We start from the raw sequence: 24,683 nt of genomic DNA on the forward strand, positions 1-24,683 counted from the left end.
AAAGTCTATCAACTAGTTTCAAATATACAACATGCTCTTTGCGGTCCATGGAAATGAAGGTGAACTTCTAGTGCGAAGGTTATTCTACAACAACAGAAGTCCACCATACAACACATTTTGAAATTCAGCTTCTGGAATAAGTTATTGACAAACTACTAAATGATCGAACGCAAATTACTAAATGATTGATAACATCCTTGGTTGCAAATGTGGAACATGCTCGTTGTAGTCCTTAGGGTTCTTTCACAAATTACGTAACGCTGAAGGGGGAGGGAGGGGGTCAAGCCGAGCGTTACGGTCCATACAAAAAAATTAAACCCTCCATAAAAAAAGTGTTACATGGGGGAGGGTGGGGGTCCAAAATCACCAATTTTAGCGTTACGTAATTTTAGAAAGAACCCTTAGAAGAGAATGTGATCTCAGCAAATGTTCTGCGTTATCCAAAAAATCTATGGAGTTAGGCATTAGGATCTACACGCTTAGCCAAAGATGCATCGACTAGTTTCAAAAGCAGTCCATGCTCTTTGTGATTCTTAGAAAATAATGTGATCAATACATATGTTTTGTGCTTCCAAAAAAAATTCTAGAATAGGGTCACACATGAAATACCTGGAACACATGAAATCCCTGGAGCAAAGTCTTGATGAATACACGCGTGGCCAAAAGTGTATCGAATAGTTTCAAAAGTGGTACAAGCACTTTGGGATCCTTAGAATAGTATGTGATCACTACATATGTTCTGCGCTATCAAAAAACAATATCTAAAGTAAGGCCTCAGTCATACAAAAAAGTAGTCTGAGGGTCTACATCTGTAACCAAAGGTCTATCGGTCTGTTATTAATAATGAACAAGCTATTTGTTGTTGTTTTTTTTTTCAATAAAATGTGTCCGTGGCGCGTGTTTTTTTTTTAATATAAACGGTTCATGTGTTACTCAACGTCTGTTGTCTGTGATTTTTTTCATCAAATACTGTGTCTGGTTGTCTAAGGTTGTCATTGGTTTTGTTTTCTGCATGTAAAAAGGAATTGAAGTGTCAAATATTTTATTTTTTGTGAGAATTTCCCCGCGTGCTGTGTCTGGTTGGCTAGTCACCGGACAGAAAAACAGGGCTATTATATATAGTATATGGCAAAGTCACATTCTATTCTAAGGAGTATGTACCACGTACCACAAAGAGTATGTACCACGTCTAAAACTTGTCGATAGACCTTTGGATATGCGTGTGGGATTTCTTGTATGACTGAAGCCTTACTCCAGAGATTTCTTGTATAACGCAGAATAAATGTAGTGATCACATTCCAATGACCACAAAGAGCATGAGCCACTTTTGAATCAAATCGATAGAATTTGTATTATGCATGTAAACCTTAAAACCTCACACCAAAGATTTATTGAATAGCGTAGAGCTTATGTAATGATCACATTCTATTAGAAGGGCCGCAAAGAGCACATTCAACTTTTGAACTAGTAGACACATCTTTGGTAACACATGTAGACACTAAGCCCTTTCTCCAGAAATTTATTGTATTACTGAGATCTTACTCCAGAGGATTCTTGGATAGCACAGAACATACACTACACAAAGCATGTTCCTCTTTTGAAGCTAGTCGATACACGCGTGTTGACCCCAAGGCCTCCAGGATTTTCTTGAATGACAGAAGCCTTATTCCAGAGATTTCTTGGATAGCGCAGAACATATGATGTAATCACATTCTATTCTAAGGACCACAAACAGCAAGTACCACTTTTAAAACTAGCCGATACACTTTTGGTCACGCGTGTAGATCCTGAGGTAAGGCCTCCATTGTTTTCTTATATGATTGAGGTCTTCTTTTATAGATTTCTTTAATAGCGCAGAACATATGTTGTGATTACATCCTATTCTAAGGATCTCCAGAGCATGTACCATTTGTGAAACTAGTCGATAGACCGTTGGTTAGGCATGTAAATCTTAAGACCTTATTCAGAGATTTCAACTGTCTCAGACAGTACTTTCCATTTGATTCCACCACGTTTTGTTACCCGAACAGCACGTATCAGACAAAAATGGTTGCAGCAACTTGATTGTGACTAAATCTGGTAACATATGAGTTGTAGTACCCTATTTGAAATATGTGTGCTGCGTACTTGACTCGACTTATCCTTCCTTCAGAGATTTGTTAGATAACGCTGAACATATGTTGTGATTACATTCTATGCTAAGTACCACAAAGAGCATGTATCACTTTTGAAATTAGTCGAAGCATATTTGGTTATGCTTATAGATCTCAAGATCTTACTCCAGGGTTTCTTGTATTACTGACGCTTCACTTCAGAGATTTCTTGGGTAACGCAGAACATATGTTAGGATCACATTCTATTCGAAGAGCATGTACCACTTTTGAAACTAGTCTATGGACCGTTGGTTACGCGTGTAGACCTTAAGGCCTTACTCCAGATATTTCCTAGTCAAATCACGAAAAATCGCCATCGGACCTATTAAGATTAATAAAAATTCAACTCTGGTAAGGTTTTGCTTCAGCATAATCAACGTCCATAGCCCACACTCCGGAAGCACTGATGATGATAAGGACGCATTCTACGCGCAGCTAGAACGTGAGTACGACAGCTGCCCAAGCCACGACGTCAAAATCATCATAGGAGATTTGAACGCTCAGGTTGGCCAAGAGGAGGAGTTTAGACCGACTATTGGAAAGTTCAGCGCTCACCGGCTGACGAACGAAAACGGCCTACGACTAATTGATTTCGACGCCTCCAAGAATATGGCCATTCGCAGCACCTACTTCCAATACAACCTCCCGTATCGGTACACCTGGAGATCACCATTGCAGACAGAATCACAAATCGACCACGTTCTGATTGATGGACGGCACTTCTCCGACATTATCGACGTCAGGACATATCGTGGCGCTAACATCGACTCTGACCACTATCTGGTGATGGTTAAACTGCGCCCAAAACTATCCGTCATCAACAATGTTCGGTACCGACGACCGCCGCGGTACGACCTAGAGCGACTGAAGCAACCTGATGTCGCCACTGCATACGCGCAGCATCTCGAGGCAGCGTTGCCGGAAGAGGGTGAGCTCGATGGGGCCCCTCTTGAGGACTGCTGGAATACAGTCAAAGCAGCCATTAACGACGCAGCGGAGAACAACGTCGGGTATATGGGTCGAAGTCGACGGAACGATTGGTTCGACGAAGAGTGCAGACAGATTCTGGAGGAGAAGGACGCAGCGCGGGCGGTCGCGCTGCAGCAAGGTACCCGGCAGAACGTGGAACGTTATAGACAGAAGCGGAGACAGCAGACCCGCCTTTTTCAGGAGAAGAAACGCCGCCTGGAAGAAGCGGAGTGCGAGGAGATGGAACAGCTGTGCCGTTCTCAAGAAACACGCAAGTTCTACCAGAAGCTCAACGCATCCCGCAAAGGCTTCGTGCCGCGAGCCGAAATGTGCCGGGATAAGGATGGGAGCATCTTGACGGACGAACGTGTGGTGATCGAAAGGTGGAAGCAGCACTACGAGGAACATCTGAATGGCGCTGAGAGTACAGGTAGTGAAAGTCAAGGCAGCGGAGGAGATGACTACGTCAGTTCAGCGGACGATGGAAGCCAACCAGCCCCCACCTTGAGGGAAGTTAAGGATGCCATTCAACAGCTAAAGACCAACAAAGCCGCTGGTAAGGATGGTTCGGAGCTGAGCTCATCAAGATAGGCCCGGAAAAGCTGGCCACTTGCCTGCACAAACTGATAGTCAGAATCTGGGAAACCGAACAGCTACCGGAGGAGTGGAAGGAAGGGGTTATATGCCCCATCTACAAGAAAGGCGACAAACTGGAGTGTGAGAACTTTCGAGCGATCACCATCCTTAATGCCGCCTACAAAGTGATATCCCAGATCATCTTCCGTCGTCTGTCACCATTAGTGAACGAGTTTGTGGGAAGTTATCAAGCCGGCTTCGTTGACGGCCGCTCGACAACGGATCAGATCTTTACTGTACGGCAAATCCTTCAAAAATGCCGTGAATACCAGGTCCCAACGCACCATCTGTTCGTTGATTTCAAGGCGGCATACGTCGTGGATATAGAAGAAAGCAATAGGTGCATTTTTTGACGATTTATGTAATTGATTGTGGGAGAAAAACAACAAAGTAAAAACCTTCTAATGATTGTGTATTGTAATTCAGTAGACATAAGAAATTGTTTACACGAAGAAATTTGTTTGTTTTTGGGTTGAAATGCAAATATAAATTATTTCACGCCAAAAACAAATTATAATCTCAATTCTCCAACATTTTCTAAGTGCGGCGTCTCCCCCTGAGGTGTAGCGTCTAACCCAGTCTGTTTTTATTTGATTTGCAAATGATTTTTACGCAATGTAGTAGGATCCCTAAACTATCAAAAACAATAAAAAGAGTTTCAATTTAACGTTTTGTTTTGGAGAAATCTCGATTTTTGAAAATGTGTGGCATCTCACCCGGATTTATACCCTAGGGGTGCTCAGGACACATGAGTAAGTGAGTGAGTTACATTCGTCAATCTTTATTATATTATAAACACAAATGTTGAGCAATGAAAATGTGGCAATAAGATGAATGTATTTCATTTGACTGATTACATTCTCCACTTGGAATGATGAACGAGTGTGTACGTAATAAATCATAACCATTCCATTATTCATCCCAGACACAAGACGAAAAATAGATGTTCGACATAACTGCTAACATTTCGAACACACTACTTCACCCTCATTTGTAGCAGATCAGAGCAACGTAATCAGGCATTTATGAGATTTGTTAACATCAGTGCATCGTATTCGTACAGTGTTTTAGTACAAACGAGCACACCTGATATCCGCCTATAAGATTTCTCATAAATTAAATCCTAAACAATTTACCGCAGTTAATTGAGCTATAAAACTTTTATTACTAGAACACTGGTATGCGTGTGACAAAAAATCACACCTACATCCAGCAGCCTTCATCAAGGTTATTCCGAGCCACTAGAGTATCGTCACGATGCACCAGAATGAATGCGCAGTCAATTATAATGGGTAATGGCAATGAAATTGCTTCCCCTCCCTCACGATCAAACATCGTCACCCAACCAGATCAGTGTTATGTGCAGCATATGCTTCAAATGTGTCACACCGCCGCCTATGTGGTTCTAGCACCTGTCCGTGTTCCATCAACATATACCACGGTTGTTAGAGGCATACATGCGCGTCTCTTCCGCTGCAGCATAAGCGCGTTGAATCATGTTCGCATAGCAATGAGATCATCCATTAGAACAATATAATTTGATACCACTAAACAAACACTTTAGTGCTTCATTCGATAGCTTCTGTTCGGCGTGGTAAGACGCGTTTTATTGGTTGGCGTTCCTGGTGTGTTCTTTCAGTAACAATAGCAAACTTTAGGTTACTTCCATGCAGCAGCAAAATCTTTGGCTTTGCAATGTGTTGCAGAGAAAAGAGTAATTCCATGGAAATCTAATGGATCATATAATCGATATGGGTCATCCAAACCGTCCTTGAGTTCAGAACTAGCGATCTGCAGCCTTGTCATTCCAAACTTGGATATGTATTCAACTGTGTTTCGTCATTTGTTCAACCGATTTTCAGCAAACATTGAAGATAAATTATAGAAAATTCATCTTTTCCTTAAAAAATGTTTCTTTTTTTTTTATTTCCCTATAACTGTAAGTAATATAATGCATAGAAAGAGTTTATGCAATTGTGAGAAATGACGTTAGGCATAATGGACGTTAGGCATAATTACGATAGGCATAATGAACGTTAGGCATAACGGACGTTATGCATAATATACGATAAGCATAATGGACGTTTGGCATAATTCTGCCTTCTTTATGTCATAGGCTGTTCTTTGGGTCATTTTATGCCTAACGTCCATTATGCCTAACGTACTTTTTTTTTCTTTATTAAAGAGGCTTTCAGCTCTTGGCTGGTTCACCACTGCCGAACGTACTTAAGCCTAACGGGGTATACCCCTATTTCTCGACGTTTCTTGCTCATAGCAAGTGGCAATAAAAAAGCCGAAGAAAAGTGTCGGGCTGGAGAAAAGTTTATCATTTATCAAAAAGTTGAATAATTTAACCCTCTAACCCCCAAGACCGCCTTTAAACGGGATACTTTGATTTTTTTAAATAATTTTCGATTGCCCAAATTTGGAAAGTTTTCGATGTCGATTCAAATAATTTTTATTCCAGTAAAATAAATGCATAGAAAATATCCCGTTGCGTTGGCTCGTGCATGGGTTATGGCGGTTGTGACCACCGTTAGAGGTGTGCGCCGATCCGCAAATTGTCGGCGGCGGCGTTTGTCATAATTTTGGTCGCGGCGTTTCCAGCGTCAAGTCGAAGACCATTTAGCCAACGGCGGCGTGAATCGACTTGGCGATTTTTTCTATTGCGTTTTTTACCTAAAGTTTTTTTTTTCAGAATATTTTTAAGGACATTAATGGGAGAATTTTTATTTTCGCCGGAAAAATCGAATCCCCAGGAAATTATTCCAAGCTTTTGGATTTTTCACGGGGATTTTTTTTTAATTTTCACGGAAAATTCTTCAGAGTTTTCTTTCCCAAAGCGCATTTTATAGAATTTCCACATAAAAATTGGTATTTCTAAGGGATTTTTTTTTATTTTCACGGAAAATCGTTCCAAATTGTCAAGGGAAATGGTTCAGATATTCTTCGGAATTTCTTCCAACGGAATTTTAACTGGATTTTTGTTTTGAAATTTTAAAGGTTTTTTTTATTTCTACAGGAAGTTTTTTTTGTCCACAAGTAATTTATCGGAAATTCCACTATTTTTTTAAGACGAAGGATTGTTTAGCGAAAAGTCATTCGGCGGAGCGCCATCATTTTTGGCCGAATAACTAAAGCCATTTAGCCAAACTACATTTGATTGAAATAGTAATTTGGCTGAAAAAGTCATATGCCCTAACAGGTTGTATGTCTAATATAATTGTTTGGCCGATAGGTCGTGGTCGAAAATTCCATTTGGACGAAATGGTAGTTTGGCAGGAAGGGCTATTTGGCCGAAAATGTAATTTGCTGAACAAGTAATACGTCGAAAATGTCAGCCACTTGCCCGAACAATATGTGAAGGCGAGAATTATCTAGCCAACTTCTATTTGGGCGAAACGGTTATAAGGTCGAAAACGGTTTGGCCTAAAATGTAATTTGACTGAAAGCGATATACGGCCGAAGTGGTCACTGATGATTTGGCCGAAAAGGTCGTTTTCCTTAACAGATCATTTTGTTGTCGTTTGCCATATGGTCATAAGGACAAAAATGAGCATTTCCACCAAGCGTCTTTTTTGGCCAATGAACTATTCGGCCAAACGAATTTTTCGGCAATATGAGCAGTTCGGCCAAACAGCACTTTCGGTCGAATAACCATTTAGGTCAAATAACATTTTCGGCCAAATGGCCCTTTTTTCCAAACGGCCATTTCGTCCAAACGGCATTTTCGGCTAAATTACTCATTACACCAGACTACTTTTCGGCCAAATGACCTGTTCTGCCGAGCGACATTATTGGCCATATGGCAATTTCACCCAAAAGATTTTCGATTAGACGAACTAATGATTTGTTCGGCCAAATGACATGTTTCTGGAATGTTACCGACATTCTGAGTATGATCGACATTGTGGTTTATACATGGATCACCTTGGCCAATTAGTGATCCTTAAGAAAATCCGGAACATCCATTTTATCGTGAGCACAAGCATAATTTTTCTTACTATGAGTATGGAGCTGGTGTTGTAATTCATACATGGCCCACCTTTGATTGTTAGCCAATATTTTTATATAGATATTTTGGAGGACCATTTGGTGGCATGAGTCACAATACCAATGCCGTACTCAGAATGAACTTACAAATGTTTCTAAAAAATCTCGGTGGTTTGAAATGAAGTTCATGAATTTGCCATTTTGATAAATGTTTGATTTTGGTTCCCTTAGAAAATAGATATAGGAACTATCACCACTAGGTGGATTAATCTGGTTATTTTTATATAAATCTGGCACATGTGGCCTTCGTGGCCGTGCGGTTAGCGACGTCAATCGCCTAGACGCATGTGCTGTGGAGTGTGGGTTCGATTCCCGCCCTGGTAAGGAGAAAACTTTTCGTAAAGCTAAGAGTTCTCCACTGGTCCACTGGGTGTTGTGTGAATGTCCTGTCCATTGTCTCATGCTAGATGTTAAGTGTTCAGTCTGTGCGACCTCTGGTCGAAGACGGTGATTCTGTCTTTTATATTGGGTACGTTACGTTGATCAAAGGTCGTCTATTGGTAATGGACTGTCTTATGACGGAACTAATAATTGGGAATTTTACAAATATTGCCGCCTATTTGGCTATTGGCTGATCTTTGGTTACGCATGTAGACCCAAAGGCCTTAATTCCAGGGTTTTCTCGGATGACTTAGAACATATTCTGTGAACACATTCTATTATTTGCAGCATCGCTGGAGCAGGTTGAATACAAAGAAAACATTTTGATAAGAAAATTATTTTGAGCTTTTAGTGGAATGTTTCACCTGTCATAAGACAGTTTGAACAATCATTGAATTCCACCATTGTATCCTGACAGATACGTATTTCGACCTCAACAGTAGGCCGTCTTCAGTGTGTACTTGACTCGACTTAGTCGAGTCGAGTCAAGTACAAGACACTGAAGACGGCCTTACTGTTGAGGTCGAAATACGTATCTGTCAGGATACAATTAAGTGGTGGAATTCAATGGGATTGTTCAAACTCGTCTTATGACAGGTGACAAAGAAAACTTTTGATGAACTCTACCACAACATTCATGTTTGCCAAAAATGCTACAAACCAAAATACATCAGATCTTACATGGAACAATATACTTAAATATAACAGCTCACTAGCGCCGCATCTTGGAAAAAGTGCTCATTATATTGAGCACCGCTTTGTAGTCCTGGACATCCTGAACAATGTTGCCGAATACAACTTAAGTGTAGTGATGAGGGATCTCAAGCTAAAGCAATATTTCAAACATGCAAGAATATTGCAAGTACACTAGCGCCGCCTATTTGTAAATTTTCTACCTAGCGACCAAGCTCTAAACTAATTAATGCCTCATGTCAAAGCACACGCCTTCCTGCATAACCTTTTTGAAAAGGTGCACTTCAAAATGGGTAGAATTTTCAGATATAAGTAAAATAAGCATAAAAAATCACTGTTTATGTACCCTTTTTCACGAAAACCCCTCCCTGCGATGTACCAGCCCACCTATAGTCAATCTTTAGTAACGACCTGAAAGATGATTAAATTATCTTTCGAAACAGCCCCAAAAATCCAAAATTAGCCAAACATTAAAAAAGTTATAGCAATTTCAATTTGGGGTCAATTTGACCCCAGAGCACAGATTAACAGACGTAAGTTTTTTGAAAAAAGTACACTGTCAGGCCTGCCCAACCTTTTCAAGCCACGGGCCAATTTTTGAAATCCACAGATGCTGGGGGGCCAGAAAATATTTTGTACAAAACTTTTTAAATATTTTTCGGAAAAACTTAACGCGATTTACGATTTACAATTTACGATTTACGTTCAAACAATCTTTTTTGTTTATTTTGTTTTCGTCGTTGCATTAGAGATTCATTGGAAACATTAAATTGAATTATTTACACCATTCACCGGATGTTAAAAAATGGAAATTTCGTTACTTTACCAGCATATCGAACAGATTAGCATGAACTGTTTTCAACAGGATGAGATAAATGTACCAGAATTCAGCAACCCACTGTGACAAGGTGCTTTATCTTCAAGTCATAAAGATATTTGGCAATATCTGTTAGAAAAGTCAAGTCACTCATCTATTCAGAATCATTCAGCTCGAGCAGTGGTTTTCTTTTATCTTATAGAAACTGTGCCATTTTCTTTTCGAAAAGTATAAAATCTCTCAAGAATGGTACCAAGTCAATGAAATTCGCAAAAATACATCAAGTCTCCGTATTATGCTTTAATTTCCTTCAACATCAATTATAATTGGGGGTGTTGAGTTCCCAACATTAATAAAGTTAATTGTCTTAATGACGAGCGTCAATACTTGAGGAATATTGATCGTTTTCGCATATCGATTCTTTTGCCATTGCCTATGTCATTGCTTTTCCTTGCTTAGAATTATCACAAGGCCATTGTTCTTTCCTGTCATTGCTGGTGCTCCATCAATCGTAAGGTTCCGAGCAGCACACATGTTACACATATATTACAGTAACTTATATGGACAGATTCATTCACCATTGAGTTACTGCAACCATATTGACTTGTGCTGCTTGGGGTCCCTTAAGTTTTCGAAAGAGAAAAAAAGATCCTTTACACAAGTCTTAACAGCCCAAAGGTTTTCAATCAAAGCTGCCACGTTTTTCACGTCAGTATTTTAATCGTTTGCAAGAGAGTAGAATATGAAAAAGGCGGCTTTTTCACGTAACGTAGCTTTCAAATCTTATGCGAGAACCTTTACTTTTCACCGTGTTCTACGCAAACTAATGCTACTGAAGGAGGTTGTTTTTTTAGGACACGATGTGAACAACTACCGAAATACATTCCTTAACAAGTTCTCCGTCCTGGAAAGGTGTCATCCGTTTTGCAAAATCTTACTAACAGCTAAACTGGCCCGAACTACATTTTCTGACTTCATTTTACCTTGAGTAAAGAGAGTTTGTTGCTTCAATAATCCATTGCAACAATAATTTGAATCAACAAACTGAAACCTTTGAAGTTCTTTTAATTTTGGTTTCCTATTTGGGCGTTTTCAAATACCACATTTCACCAAATGCTTGGATCCTGGTTTTATTTCTTCAATATAGAAAAACATTCCGAACAAATTAAGCAAACCGGCCTTCCTTTTTTCAACGTGAACATAAACTATACTCTGACCAATCTTGATGGAAAACGCGATGTTCCACTTCAATCTTTTGTAAAATTAGTAAAATATTGTTTCATTTCAAATTCAAATTATTGATATTGTTTTAAAAATTACATATATAATAATGAATAATAAAAAAAACTTCTCGAGACAGATAGAAAAGCTGGCGGGCCGATTTTAAGGTTATTTTACTTACACGCCGCGGGCCACAAAAAATGGAGCAGAGGGCCGCATCCGGCCCGCGGGCCGTACGTTGGGCAGCCCTGCTGTAGCGCATATTTTCAAGATTTTTCAAGTGAATTTGCACCTTGGAGACAGATCTCGGCAAGTTTTACCAAACTACCAAAAATTAGGAGAATCGGTTGAAAACTAAAAAATGGCAACCACTCAAAGTGGCTTGGGGTCATATTGACCGCAGAGCACAGACAAAAGACAGACAATCACATCTATATTCTGGGTAAATGTCCACCTCATCCACCATCCAGAAGGAAACATATTAATAATTGCTTTTCACTGGGCAAACCATGATTCCGATGAAAGGATACCAATCACTTTTGCTTTATCCAGTTCAACGCGAGCGGTCGCCAACTTGCATGTGGGTAAGTTTCAGATTTGACGTTTGTGGATGTCAACGGCGCCCACTGTTTCGCATTCCGACAAATGTTGTAAGTAAGAGAGTGTTGATGCAGTGGATCCACGCCTTTTTATTTACCACATTGGTCAGAATGCACGACGCAGTATATGCAGATGACTTCCACGAACGTCTAATCTGAAACAACCCACAGGCAAGTTGGTGGCCATTACCGTTCGCGGAAAACTGGATAAAGCAATAATAATTGTTATCCCTCCATCGCACAGTAGGACCAATTTTCAAAAAAACGGTTGGAAACCACTTTTCAAAGTGATCCAACTTACAAACTTGGGCACGGATTTTTAGTAGGATACTTAAAGATGGATCTTTAGTTTACACTCAATATAAGTTGAATAAACGAAACAAAACCGCAGTGAGGTGGCTGAAATCGGCAATTAAAGCTAACAGTTAATACCTGTGGAAGTGCTCATAGAACTCTACACTGGCGGCGTCAGCCATTGATAATTGAAGGGGCACCACTTGGTGCAAGCACGTTGTCTTTGAGAACTATAGCGTGCTTGCGACGAATGGTGCCCCACTTCTTGCTCCGGCAGTGGAACTCTAGCTTACGAGTCGGTGATGCCGAGAAGAACCACATGTTCAATAAAATATCCTAATATGTGGCCTGCCAGACCATTTTATTCACTATTAAAAAAAATTATCGTCTTTTTTGGAATTGGTCCCACTGTGCAATCATGGCCAGAGAAAAGCAATGATTAATGTGTTTCCTTCTGGATGGTGGATGTATTTCCACACCCAAAAATAATTATAACACCAGCGCAGATTTTCATACAAAGGGTCAAAATCACGATTTCTAACGATTAGATCAAGGACGTATTTTGCCTCCTTGTTACAATTATTTCCGAGGATGGAGATTAAATGTTTTAGGAAGGCTTAACTTACAAAACGATTAATAACTTGAATTATTTATTTAATTGCACTACAGATTTTGCTAAGAAGAAGCGACATAAATGTATTATTTGTTTAGTTGAGACAATTCTCAAAAAAAACTTCTCAAAACCGTTATCAAATTTAAGTGGTGGAATTGAATGGGATAATACGAACTCGTCTCATGACAAGTTCTCAAAACCAATAACGTAACATATGGGTTGGTGCTGTACTGCCGCTAACCGTAAGTCGAGCACATATGTATATGGATCCCATCCCGACTAGGAGAAAAATAACTGAAAAATACCTCATTCTGTTATTGATACCATACTCTGTTATGAACTAGCCTTGCATAAGAGGTAAAATTTTGGTATTTAAGAGGTAAGATAAAATACCAAACAATAATACCAAAAAAATAATATGCAAAATACTCAAGGCATAACATGCTTAGGTATTTCAATACCAAACGAATAATAATTTGTGATCCGTTTGGTATTGAAATATCTAAGCATGTTATGCCTAAAGTATTTTGCACATTATTTTTTGGTATTATTGTTAGGTATTTTACTTCTTATGCAAGGCTAATTCATAACAATTCCTGTTATCAAGGTCGTCGCTCCTACTCGGGATATACAGAAGTGCTCGACTTGCGGTTAGCGGCAGTCTAAGTCATAATCGATGTTGTGAATCTCTCTAATACAAATGACGCAAGCATCTTCTCATTTATCTGATGTATGATGTGCCATTCGTCACGATTTTGTCCACACAACTTTTTTTTTACTGTTGGCAGTTTTCTATTACGATTACCGTCACCGTCAAACACGCATGTCGCAAAAAAAAGAATCGTCGCATCAAATTAATATAGGGGGAGATACCTACAGATCATTATCGGAACTGGCGGAGGTTAATTATGCCCTCAGCCCACCTCAAACCATGCCTATGGACAGAGTGAGTAGAATTTCCCTCCGACGACCTGTTCAAGGCTCCTGAAATCACTCACCCATCAGTCGGCGTTCTGACTGTTGGGTGCGTCATCACCAGCATAATTCAATTAAGCTAAAGTTTTGACGATCCGCTTCATGCTGGAAGCACGGTGGGAATGGATAATAAGCGATATTTCAGCAAGTGTTGACAATGTAGGAAGATGAGCTGGCCTATTTGGAAGGCTTTGAACTCTGGTCGGATGAGAAAATGGTATCTTGGTTTTCTACCCTTGCTATTGCACATTGAATCTAGAACTCAATTACGATGGACAAAAGCTCTAAAGATAGAGGTATTTAAAAAACTATCTATTGTACTTCATGTGACTAGCTATGGTCATGAAAATCAAGAAAAGTTCCCACTTAAAAAAAAATCATGAACCGGACATGGTTTTGAACCCAATTGTCTTCTGAAAGTTTCAAGTTACAATATATTGGTATATACCTACTCAAAACTAAATTCATCAGAATGAGTTCTTCCAATTTCTTTATCAGAGATTTTTACCCAAAAAAACACAATTTCAACTAGTGTGCGTCGACGCGAGCAATGTGTCTTGAAATTGCAAAGTAATTCCTCTAGCAAAAGGGATTACGGTAATTGTAATCGTTGTCTAAACAAAGAAATACATGGGCACAGGAAGCAGTTTGCTATTTGTTCAGCACGATCATTTGTAATTTCAGGCGCTCAAGTCGTTTGCGGTTGGTCGCATGTTGCTATGGAAGTCGTTTAGGGTGAAAAACCTCTCCATGGTTCGAGCCGTTCTATAGGACTTGGACTTGTGCTCAAATGTAAATTTTCCACCTGATTCATGCAACAAAGCACTTTCCTCCAGACTGCTGAGAAGTCGATAGTCAGATTCGAAGCATTTCGCAATCGTCTTTTCGTTGCTGCAAACAAGGGCGGTTAGATGACCGACCGGCACTATGCAACACAGGTGAAGCGTTTCAGAATGCATCTTCTGCAGCGTAACAAAGATGAAGCAATTTATGTGCCCTTGCCGGTCATAAATTGCTTAGATTTTCGCACAGTGCATTGTGTTGCGTTGAAAGCCCTATGTATGACCTGTGTTCGATTTGTCCTGTACAGGTTGAAAAATTTGTTTTCTTTCAGAATAGTTCAAACAAGCAATGTATGAATAGTCGCAATACTGTATTGTAAATTGAAACGCTCGAAACTAACTAAGCTGTCTGAACCCCATTTAAAAAACTCTAGCTACATATTTTACATGTTGTTTGTTATCTAAACTGAACAATCTGCAATGAATTATTTTATTCAATTGAAACATAAACCACATTTTTACTCCAAACATTGATGTGTTAAACACATTCATCCTTTGAAATTGAGTACAAAAATACTTGGTTACGCATTTTTAAATAATATTCAAATTCAATTCCAACAGGTTCTTCCCGATCATTACTTAATTTACTCCGCCCATAGCTCTTCTTTGACTGAAAAATTCATCGCCCAATTGGGACACTGACACATTGCTGCTTAGTCACCATTAAGCAATTCCATACAGTTATTAACCGCAAGATTTCTAACCGAGTTACTATCTAAGGGGTATTTAGTAGAGTGGGGCGTCATGGTCATTTTTTCAAATCAATGGTTTTTCGAAGCCATTCTGGGTCCTGAACAACTGTGCAGAATTTGGGACCAATTGGTTGCTTCCTCGCTTTCCGCATCGCGTTTGAAGTTTGTATGGAAATTAGTATGGAGAACGTATATTTTTGCATTTCTACTACTAGAGGCTTCAGTTCATCGTAAACCAAGTGGCACATTGCGTTAAAGTATAACCCAAAGGATGCCGAAAAACTTTGCTGAAGAAGGCACATTGCTGGAACGTCCACGAAAAAAGTTATAACGCTTAGAACATTGAGTGTTCAAACCATATGCAAAAAATCGTTTATTCTGCCAGCACTGCCGTACTACGTAGACCAATAATTTAACAGAGTATTATTTGAAAATAATTGATCTTATTGAGCTTTAGAGCTAATGGGAGCTATTCGGAATCATTTAACAAAGAAAAAAAATCCGACAAGAAGGAAGATGGGTTTTGCCCTTCGAGAACCATAGGTTGTCCGGTAGTGCTGGCAGAAACATTGATTTCTTGCATATGGTTTACACAATCAATTTTCGAAACGTAATAACATTTTTTGTAGACCTTCCAGCTATGTACCTTCTTCGGCAAAGTCTTTCGGCATCTTCCAGACTAGATGCTAACGTATTGAGTCACGTGATTGATGATAAATTGAAGCCGCTAAGAGCAAAAATGTAAAAAAGTACGTTTTTCTATACTAATCTCCATGTAAATTTAAAACGCGATGCTGCATGCGAGTTTGCAACCAATCGAGCCCATATTTTGCACAGTTAATTGGGGTCCCAAAACGATTCAGAAAAACCTTGATCTCACTTGATTGGACGAAGTTTGCGTTTTTCCATACAACAGCGCCCCACTCTAGTATTTAGTCTATGCTCAAATAAGACAAGAAAAGTGATTATGAAAATGAGGAAATGTTTGGTTTCTAGACTGGAGCCATTTTATGTGGATAAAACATAAGATACAAAAATAGCAAAATAGCAAATAGCATCCAAAAGAAAGTTGCTAAGAATCTTGAATGATTTGTAATATTAGATACAATGATTTCCATCAGAAATTTCATTCTATCAATGACAAGGCATGTATTCAACTTTAAAATTGTGAATAAAACTCTGAACTGATCGAATGAACTTGTAATATTAGTCACTTGCATTAGTGATATTGATTTTTTGGAACTCAATCAAGTGATCGACAATGTTAATAATAATAATATGAGATATAACATAATAATAAGAGAACCAGAAATAGGAAAACATTAGCATAAAAAAACCACTAGCTATCATGATATTTGCATTCAATGTTCAATACCGAACACATGGTTGTCCCCCAAAATAGCACACCAAAATTAATTAAACTGTTCGTGCACCTTCCGATAAACACTCAAACAAAAGACACAAAACGGATACACATAACCACAATATAATAAACGTATGCATCAACCCACATCGCCACCCAATTTCCGACCGGTGGGAAAATCATTTAGCATAGACCCCACCAATTTGAATTACCGAGCGGCTCCATCCGAGCCGCTCAGTACTAAGTCGACACGCGGGCTGCCGAATACCCGATGGTTGAACGTAAAAAGGCTTCGATTCGCATTTTGCATGGCTCCTAACTCGCGAGAGATGATTTTCGCAGCACCGCCACAGCCACCGAAGCAGTTTGCATTCGGCATCGGAACCTAACGGGTCAGCGCGCTCGCGGAAAATTGTATAATCCTTTACAAGTGAAGCTATTTGGAAAACCAAATCTTCAGACCCAAACCGAGCCGAGATATAAAAGCTAGCCTTTTGAATATTAGCGCTTTCAGTCGCGACTTATCGATCGGTAGGACAAGACAGTGGATATGAGTTGATCCTCGTGCGCGATAATTGGCAAAAAATCACGGTTAACCTTCTATAATTGTGACAAATGGGGTGCACAAATAGCACAATCAAAGCACTGGACAATGTACTTCAGTAACCCTTAACCGAGCGTGTAAACACGTTGTTTTGCCGGCCAATGTAACCAGCGTGTGCGGTCGGGAAATTATGCCACCGTTTTTGTGCAAGCAATTGATAACTTAATGATGACGACGATGATGATTTGTGATCGTAGATAAGCGATGTGCAACCTATTCAACTCGTTTGTGCATTATTGACGATCTCGGGTTCGGTCAATGCAGTGACCCAGATGTGACTCCACCCCTAGTTTGTCATCGGAGAATTTATGCAGAGCTCAGCCTGTGAAAAGCCACTGAGATGGACGGATCGAAAAAAAATCGAGATCTAGTTGAAATTTAGAAGTTATTCCGGCAAGGGGATTAAGTTTTAAATACTCGTGTGGTTCTAAAATCTGTGATAGTGAAATCAACAGCAATAATGTGGATCAAATATGTGCAATTACTAATAGTGGCAATAATAGCAGTACAATCAACGATTATCATTGTGGAAGACGCAAAAGGTATGTGTAGCGCAAAAATTACCAGTAATTGCCTCACGCAAAAAAAAAGCGTTCATGAATTCGTGATCTAACAAGTTCACGGTGTATTTTTTCGTGAACAACAGCCACGGATTCGGGAACACAGTCACGTTTGCTGGAACGTTCTGGAAAACGTGACTGGTGTTCCCGAATCCATGAATTAAATCACGGTGTATTTTTTCTGGTTCACGAATTCGGGAACACTTTTTTTTTGCGTGCTGATTTTAATTGACATTGGTATATGGATTTTTATACAAATATTGCCTAACCATATGAAGAATTGTTAGTATTTCATACAAAACAGAAGTATATCAACATATTTTATAGAGTTAGTAAGTTTCTTTTTCAGATCAGAAAAAAGGCAACTAACACCGACTGGTAGGATGTCCAATTTACTAAAGTAGTACACACATCATTATCATCACTTTTGAAAGATTTCAAATTTTTGAAAAGTGAAAAGGCATATCACACAAATCAGATACTTTTGAGAAATATTTATCAGTATGCGACTGCATTCTTCTCCTTCATGGTTTTACATTACAACTGGAACTTGGCCTGCTTTTCAACTGAGTGTTCCATTAGCACTACCACAGTTTTTATTCAAAAGAATTTCTATGCCCTTGTCTTGTGTGTTAATCATTAATTATGATATACCCAGGTAGTGCGCGTCCTATCGTGTTTTATTCAGTACGCAGAACAATCGCGCGATCACCAAAATGCTCTAATCTGCTTTGTGCGGTCGATAAGTCAGAATTCTAATACTGTTGTATGTTGTATTTCGAGAAATCCGTTCTTATTAGTAGAGTAGAAGTTACATAGGTCACATCACTTTCCATGGTGAATCCCGATCTATGTTTCTGATTATCCCACCCAACTAACACAATCTCCTTCCCGTGGTTATTGTGGAGATGCAGAGGTATTCTCGGTCCCTAGTAGCAACAATAACCACACTCTAACATTCCCTTCCTTTCCCAACTGACTGTAAGGACTTGGCCGGCGCCGTTATTGGTCAACATTTGCGAGCTGCTGAAACGTGAACTTCGAGAATAAATGAAAAATCCCAACCACTATTCACTTGGATCGAAGTGCAATTAACACCAGTTCTGATTAATCAAGGAGTAGCAACCATTGGTACAGTCAGTCTAAGCTAAGCTAAGCTACGCCAATGGACCAACTTGTTTTTCATCCACTCGATATCCTTCGACAATTGATTTGGTTTTAACTGATTCAAGTCAGCTGTGTGGCTGATTGGGATTTATATAATACAAAGCTGATTGGGATTTATATAATACATATATCTATAGAAATTTTGATGTTGACGAGCTCGGTGGTCTAGTGGCTACCGCTTCTGCCTTATAAGCAGGAGGTCGTGGGTTCAATTCCAGGCTTGTCTCTTTCCTACTTTGTATTTCTATCTTAGTTCTTTCTGTGTTTCACGTTATACCAAAACGATTCCTACTGTTATAACCTTCCACGCAATCCCAAAAACCTCCCTGGCACGTATGAGAGGTCGTAGAGTTCTGTGCATCTTTCTTAAGTAGGTGTCCAACAAACCATCCTTCCCCTTCCTCAGCATTTGCAAGGACGTGGCCAGGACAAATCTCGACTATTGGAGAGTGCATTGCTTGCATCTAAGAGTAAGTGATTAGTCCAAAATCAATATCTGTGGTAACGGATGAAAGTGATACTACTCTCATACAATAGTCTTGGCTTGTACCACCTACGAATTTGTGCGAACTGCTAAATGCTAATGCTAATATCTATAGAAATTTTGATGTTGATATTCCTATGGATACCAAAATTGATATTAACAATGCTCTCATATCTTTGACAAATTTAATTATCGAAACCAGAGGCATTGCATTTGCTAACGGTGAAATTAAATTCAACTCAACATTATTATTGACGACGCTCTTCAGCTACAGATCCGTCTTAAAAATGTGAGGCAAAGGCAATACTAAAGAACTCGCGATGGGTCCTGTACAGCCCCAGTGCACAGTGGCTAAATTCGTGTTTTAGCGCGTTTATTTAATAGTACCTTTGTTATGTGATTTAGCGTGATGGCGTCTTCGAGACATTTTATCAGTAAGTCGACGCGCCTCTTTGGAGGTATTCAGCCTTATGATCAATCCCCCTAAAAGTGAGATAAAAAAAATAACAATGAACAAAAATAACAATAACATGGAAGGTATACGTCGTCGCGAGAGTTGTAGCAAAAGTGCTCCTGAAAAACTTTGCCGAAGACACCAAGTTCGTAATTTCATTACTTTTGGAAATTTATTGATTTGTATGTCAACAAGTTTTGAACATGTTCGATGCATAAGCATAGAAGCATATAGAGACGCAAGGTGCATTGGTTCATCAACTCCTTGTGATGGGTGATTGATTTTTACCTTGCATAGTAGGAAATGGTTTTTGATGAAACATTCCTTACATTCGCTTACAACTCTACAGTTCAGATATTAATTTAAAGTTTATTACTTGTACTTTGTTATGCGTATGAGATTGACTGCCACAATTTGCCCGTTGTCAAGTAGCAATTTTCTGTTTTTTAAGTCACAATAGCCACCAAACGGCGTATTTTAATATTACCTAAAACTTTCTAGAACATACAAAAAATGTAGAAATTCAAGTGAAAAAGATATGATGAAAAAAATATGTTTTTGCAATTCCTTATCATAAAACCGGGTTTACAGTTGTCATTTGAGTGATAAAACGGCCTACTTTTCCATACCAACAGAATGGGTGCTTTAATGACCATTATGCAACTCAAATGGGTTGCATAATATTCATTATAGCACTCATTTGGGTGCTATAATGAAAAACCAACATTGGGACAGTAGTTACATGACTACATTTAGCTGAATTAGTTTGGGTGAGTGTTTAAATAGTGTACTCTAAACGTCTCGTAATAAATGAAATGGTTTGTTGGACATAACATCACAATTTTCCAAAGGCAATTGCATCCATCGCTTCATAGCTTTTCAAGCAATGCAATTTGGCACGATAAGATGGAATCTTATTGTTCTCTGCCGCAACATAATTTATTGGCATGAATGATCATGTGGAGTAAATTCGATTGTACAATTTTGGTGAAGATTTATCATATTAAAGCCCATTTTTCGTCATTGCAAAAAATAGCGTGTGCAACTCGTTGCAAAACTCGATTTTCAGCACTCGTAGTATTTATCCAACTCGGCAAGCCTCGTTGGATAAACGTACAACTCGTGCTGAAAAAATCATCTTTTTGCAACTAGTTGCACAAACTACTATTAAGGGGTTATCAGCATAAACGTAAAAAATCTGTAAAAGTAACGGAATTAAGAACATGCACACTTAATTTTTTTTACCGGGATCTCAGCAAAATGTTGAACTTTTACCGAGATTCGCACAGCCGTGCCCCAGCAAACATGTTTTTTGCCGAGATTTCTGTCAAAATTGCTGAAAATCAGCAAATATTTTGCCGAAACTCAGCTAACAAACGTCATTTTTGCTGAAATATCAGTTTTTTATTTTGCTGGCGCACGGCTGTGCGGATTTTTGCCGAGCTGCAGAAATAAAAACTGAGTGTGTGGTGTCTTCGATAAAGTTTTCCAGAAGAACTTTTGCTACAACTTTTGTGAAGAATCAAACTTTATATTAAATTAATGATTTCGTGTGTGTTACTTCTACGTGAAGTTAAACAATTTACAATGATATGGAAATGCTAATATCATCTTCCAAACTTGGACGTACATGTTCATGATAGAATTAGAGGCTAAAGTATAGAATTGATAGTTCAGTTAGGATACGGCAGGCATGAAGAATGTTTTTTTTATAGAAGTCGATTTGAAAGCTAGCGGATGGCAATATTTGTGATGGCACATATCACACGACCTTCCTTCTGCTAAGCTCCCGTATGAAGGGGGAGGGAAGAATATCAGTGTGGAAGCTGATACACGCTAACTTTCACCTACTCAGTGACTGAGTAAAATTGTATTGCTCTCTCTTTCTATCCCACAGAAATTTTACTCAATTTCGGTTAAAAGCAGGATAACTCAAAACTATGAGTAATCCTGCTTTTGACGGAAATTGAGTAAAATTTCCGTGGGAAGAAAAGAGATGGCAATACAATTTTACTCAGTCACTGAGCAGGTGAGAGTTAGAGTGTATATCTCCACTGGCAATAGGAAGGTGGTTTGATTTGCTCATATGCCATCGCGTGCGGAAGGATTTTTCTATCGACGAGTACTGTCTCCAAATTTCTAATATGACATCAGCATTTAGTCGATTAGGATTTTTATTGCACAGTTCTGTTTTCTCATTGCGTCCGTCTCGTCGCAACCAACTTGGTTGCCTCGGAGAGAACAAAGCAGAGAAAGGCACTGCTGCTGTACCGTCGACCAATGGGGGAGGTTCCTTCATCAGTGCTGCCACCTGGAAAAGTTTAGAGAAAAAGTTGAACCACGGAAATTTGACATGGCATGATATAGAAAATGAGAATTAAAATGTCTCTAGAACGTTATAGAAATTTTTTTGTCAAACAATTTTTAGTTTGTGGGGTTAGAAATTCAACAATCTCAAGCATTAACTGCTTATTCGAAAAAAAAAATATAAAAATCGAGATATCATGTCTATTTTGTGTGCTTTTAAAATTCTAACCCCGTAAACCACGATTTTTTTAGGAAACGTCCTACTTTTTCTCTCGATGACAGCTGGTGGTCTTCTCCTCCCCTATAACAGCTGAATTGATGGATGCCCCCACCAAGGGTAGTACACTAAATTAATGATTTCGTGTGTGTTACTTCTACGTGAAGTTAAACGATTTACAATGATATGGAAATGCTAATAATATGTGCCATCACAAATATTGCCCTCCGCTCGCTTTCAAATCGACTTCTATAAAAAAAAACATTCTTCATGCCTGCCGTATCCTAACGGAACTATCAATTCTATACTTTCGCCTCTAATTCTATCATGAACATGTACGTCCAAGTTTGGAAGATGATATTAGCTGAGTTTTAGTCTAATGCTTGTTTAGTGTTTACAGTTTTCGTTTCCACCGCTACGTTTGGCCAAACCTGCCTCACACCCCGAATTTCAGTTGCTATCGGCCTGTGGTGAAAACGACGATGAAGCTTGTTGTTTGAAATCCAGTTGTGAGGCCACCAGGCACGAGTTATGTACCGCAAGCATTTGATGATAAACACCTGCAGCCGTTGAGTGTTCTCCACTGATACACACCATATTTCACTGGCGTATAACAACACAGATTTCACCCAATTTAATTTCTCCAAGACCATGGCGTCCCATGATGCGCTCATGGTTCGAGTTGTCGGATCCGATCTTCAGATTGAAGTCACGGATACAGATCTAGATAACACCCTTCGGAGGTCTATCTACGACGGCATTGAGTTGGCTGTAAAAGTTCTCTTTGTCTTGCAGATCGGCAGCATCGGTTGGCGCATAACATTGGATTAAATTTGGCAACAGTTTATTTATAGGTTTAGTAGGAAGCCAACTTCACGATGACGAGGAGCGTATTCGCCTCGTAAACCAGAGTATAGCAGAATTTGTTCCGACGGCATTATGTGTTCTCCAAAGTTTGGCCAACGAACTTTACTTAGTCCCATGATCTCAAGGTTCATGCGACGTGCCTCATTGGCAACTGGCAAGTTGTGCCAATTTACCCTGCCGGGCTAGGGTTAAAACTAGGGTTGTTAATCGATAAATCAACGTCGATAATTGAACGCCAACAACGATAACGATAACAGTTTTTCGATGATTTTGCGTTAACGATAATAAGAGAGTTCATTTGACGTTATCGTTAACGTGTATTCGATAATTTATCGATAATTATCGAGTTAACTGTAACATATTTATAGCATGAATGAATCAATAACTCCAAAAGCATTATAAAAATATTTGAATGGCCTGAGAAAATAATGTAAGTTGTCATTTTCTTCAAAACCAGAAGGCTAATCTCTACAAGACTTTTCCTGATATGAGAGTGGGTTTTTAATATTAACATAGAAAGCTTTCCTGAAAATCTTAGTATTTTTTCAAATAAATAATACTGTTGTCTCAGGTGAGCCAGCCAAAAACTGAAAGCTTCATAAATGAAGATAAGAATATTAATATATTGGAGCTAGCAGCATCGTAAGGTGGTTCCTGAACCACAAAAATTGATACATGCGGAACAAACGGTATAATAGGATTAAGTCAACCGGGAATGAAATCCCGTTTAGGTTATCTGATTACCCGGGGTAGGTGAAAATTCACATCGTGTTTGCCGAGTATGAGCCTACACTCTATAATAATAAGTATCCTTTGGGACATACAAAAAAGCTGAAATTATTACAACCATATGACTTTATATGGAATATTAGCGTGCTTTATGAATTATCACATATTCGTAATGTTTGAAGAAACTATAACGTTTGGGCATTCATCGGAGTTTGATATTTTAAATTATGAAACATTGTAATAATGATATTTGTAATTATTTCTCTGATTTATTTCCCATAATTATAAAGTTAAATCCTAGAATAATTTGGCATTAGCCGACAACAGCGATTGTTGCTCTAGTTTTGTATCACTAAGGTTTGCTCTCCCAGGCCTAAATACAGCACCAACAAGCGAGAAAAGTCCTTCGACACTAGCACTCGCAGAAAACGCTGTAAGAACAATTGTTTCAGTCTGTGGAATGGTTTCTTGTTAAAGGTACCGTAGCATGCTGCTATTGACATATCAGCAGGAGTACGTAGAAATCGGTTCAATTCTTCCAAGCTTCATCCGTTGTTTCACAATTTTGTGTTGCAATTCCAAAAAAATCTGCTTCTTCATCTAACACATTTTCATTGGAAGATATTCTCGATACATTACCGGCTTTGTGGTCATCTGAGTTATTTCGGCTTAAATCGATTTTCTCCATCTCTGTGAGTATTAAGCACCGAATATCCCCTTGTTTCTCGTGCTACCATACTCTGTCCCAATCTAATTTGAATTGTGGTAACAAACAAATGGTCACTATTAGATCTGTCTCGTTCATCATAATTCCGAACCGCCGATCGGTAGTAAGAGAACTTGGCCCTTCGTCTCTATTTTTAATGTGGCCTGGAACCAAAAATTACATTTGATTGATTAGAAAATTATTTTGATCTTTTGGTGGAATGTATTCACTAGTCATAAGATGAGTTTGTATTCTTATTATTTATTCAGACTAAGGCCGAAGTTGCC

General features: G+C 38.9%; 2 protein-coding genes across 9 annotated transcripts in view; one reads left to right on the forward strand and one right to left on the reverse strand.

Annotated features, from left to right (window-relative positions):
- Positions 1-24,683, reverse strand: part of LOC134213046 (endonuclease G, mitochondrial) — a 458,875-nt gene that overhangs the window by 393,345 nt on the left and 40,847 nt on the right. The window contains exon 3 of one of the 4 annotated variants that reach the window (XM_062691560.1): positions 24,406-24,560. The exons of 2 other annotated variants lie outside the window; for them this stretch is intronic. In XM_062691560.1, coding sequence (XP_062547544.1) covers positions 24,421-24,560 — 140 coding nt within the window. In that variant the 3' untranslated portion in view covers positions 24,406-24,420. Of the gene's footprint in view, positions 1-24,405; positions 24,561-24,683 lie in introns of those variants that run through there. One more of the 4 variants, XR_009979388.1, reaches the window with a different exon arrangement.
- Positions 1-24,683, forward strand: part of LOC134213042 (uncharacterized) — a 125,980-nt gene that overhangs the window by 61,999 nt on the left and 39,298 nt on the right. The window lies entirely within an intron of this gene.

This window comes from Armigeres subalbatus, chromosome 2 (genome assembly GCF_024139115.2).
Source record: "Armigeres subalbatus isolate Guangzhou_Male chromosome 2, GZ_Asu_2, whole genome shotgun sequence".
Classification (NCBI taxonomy): domain Eukaryota; kingdom Metazoa; phylum Arthropoda; class Insecta; order Diptera; family Culicidae; genus Armigeres; species Armigeres subalbatus.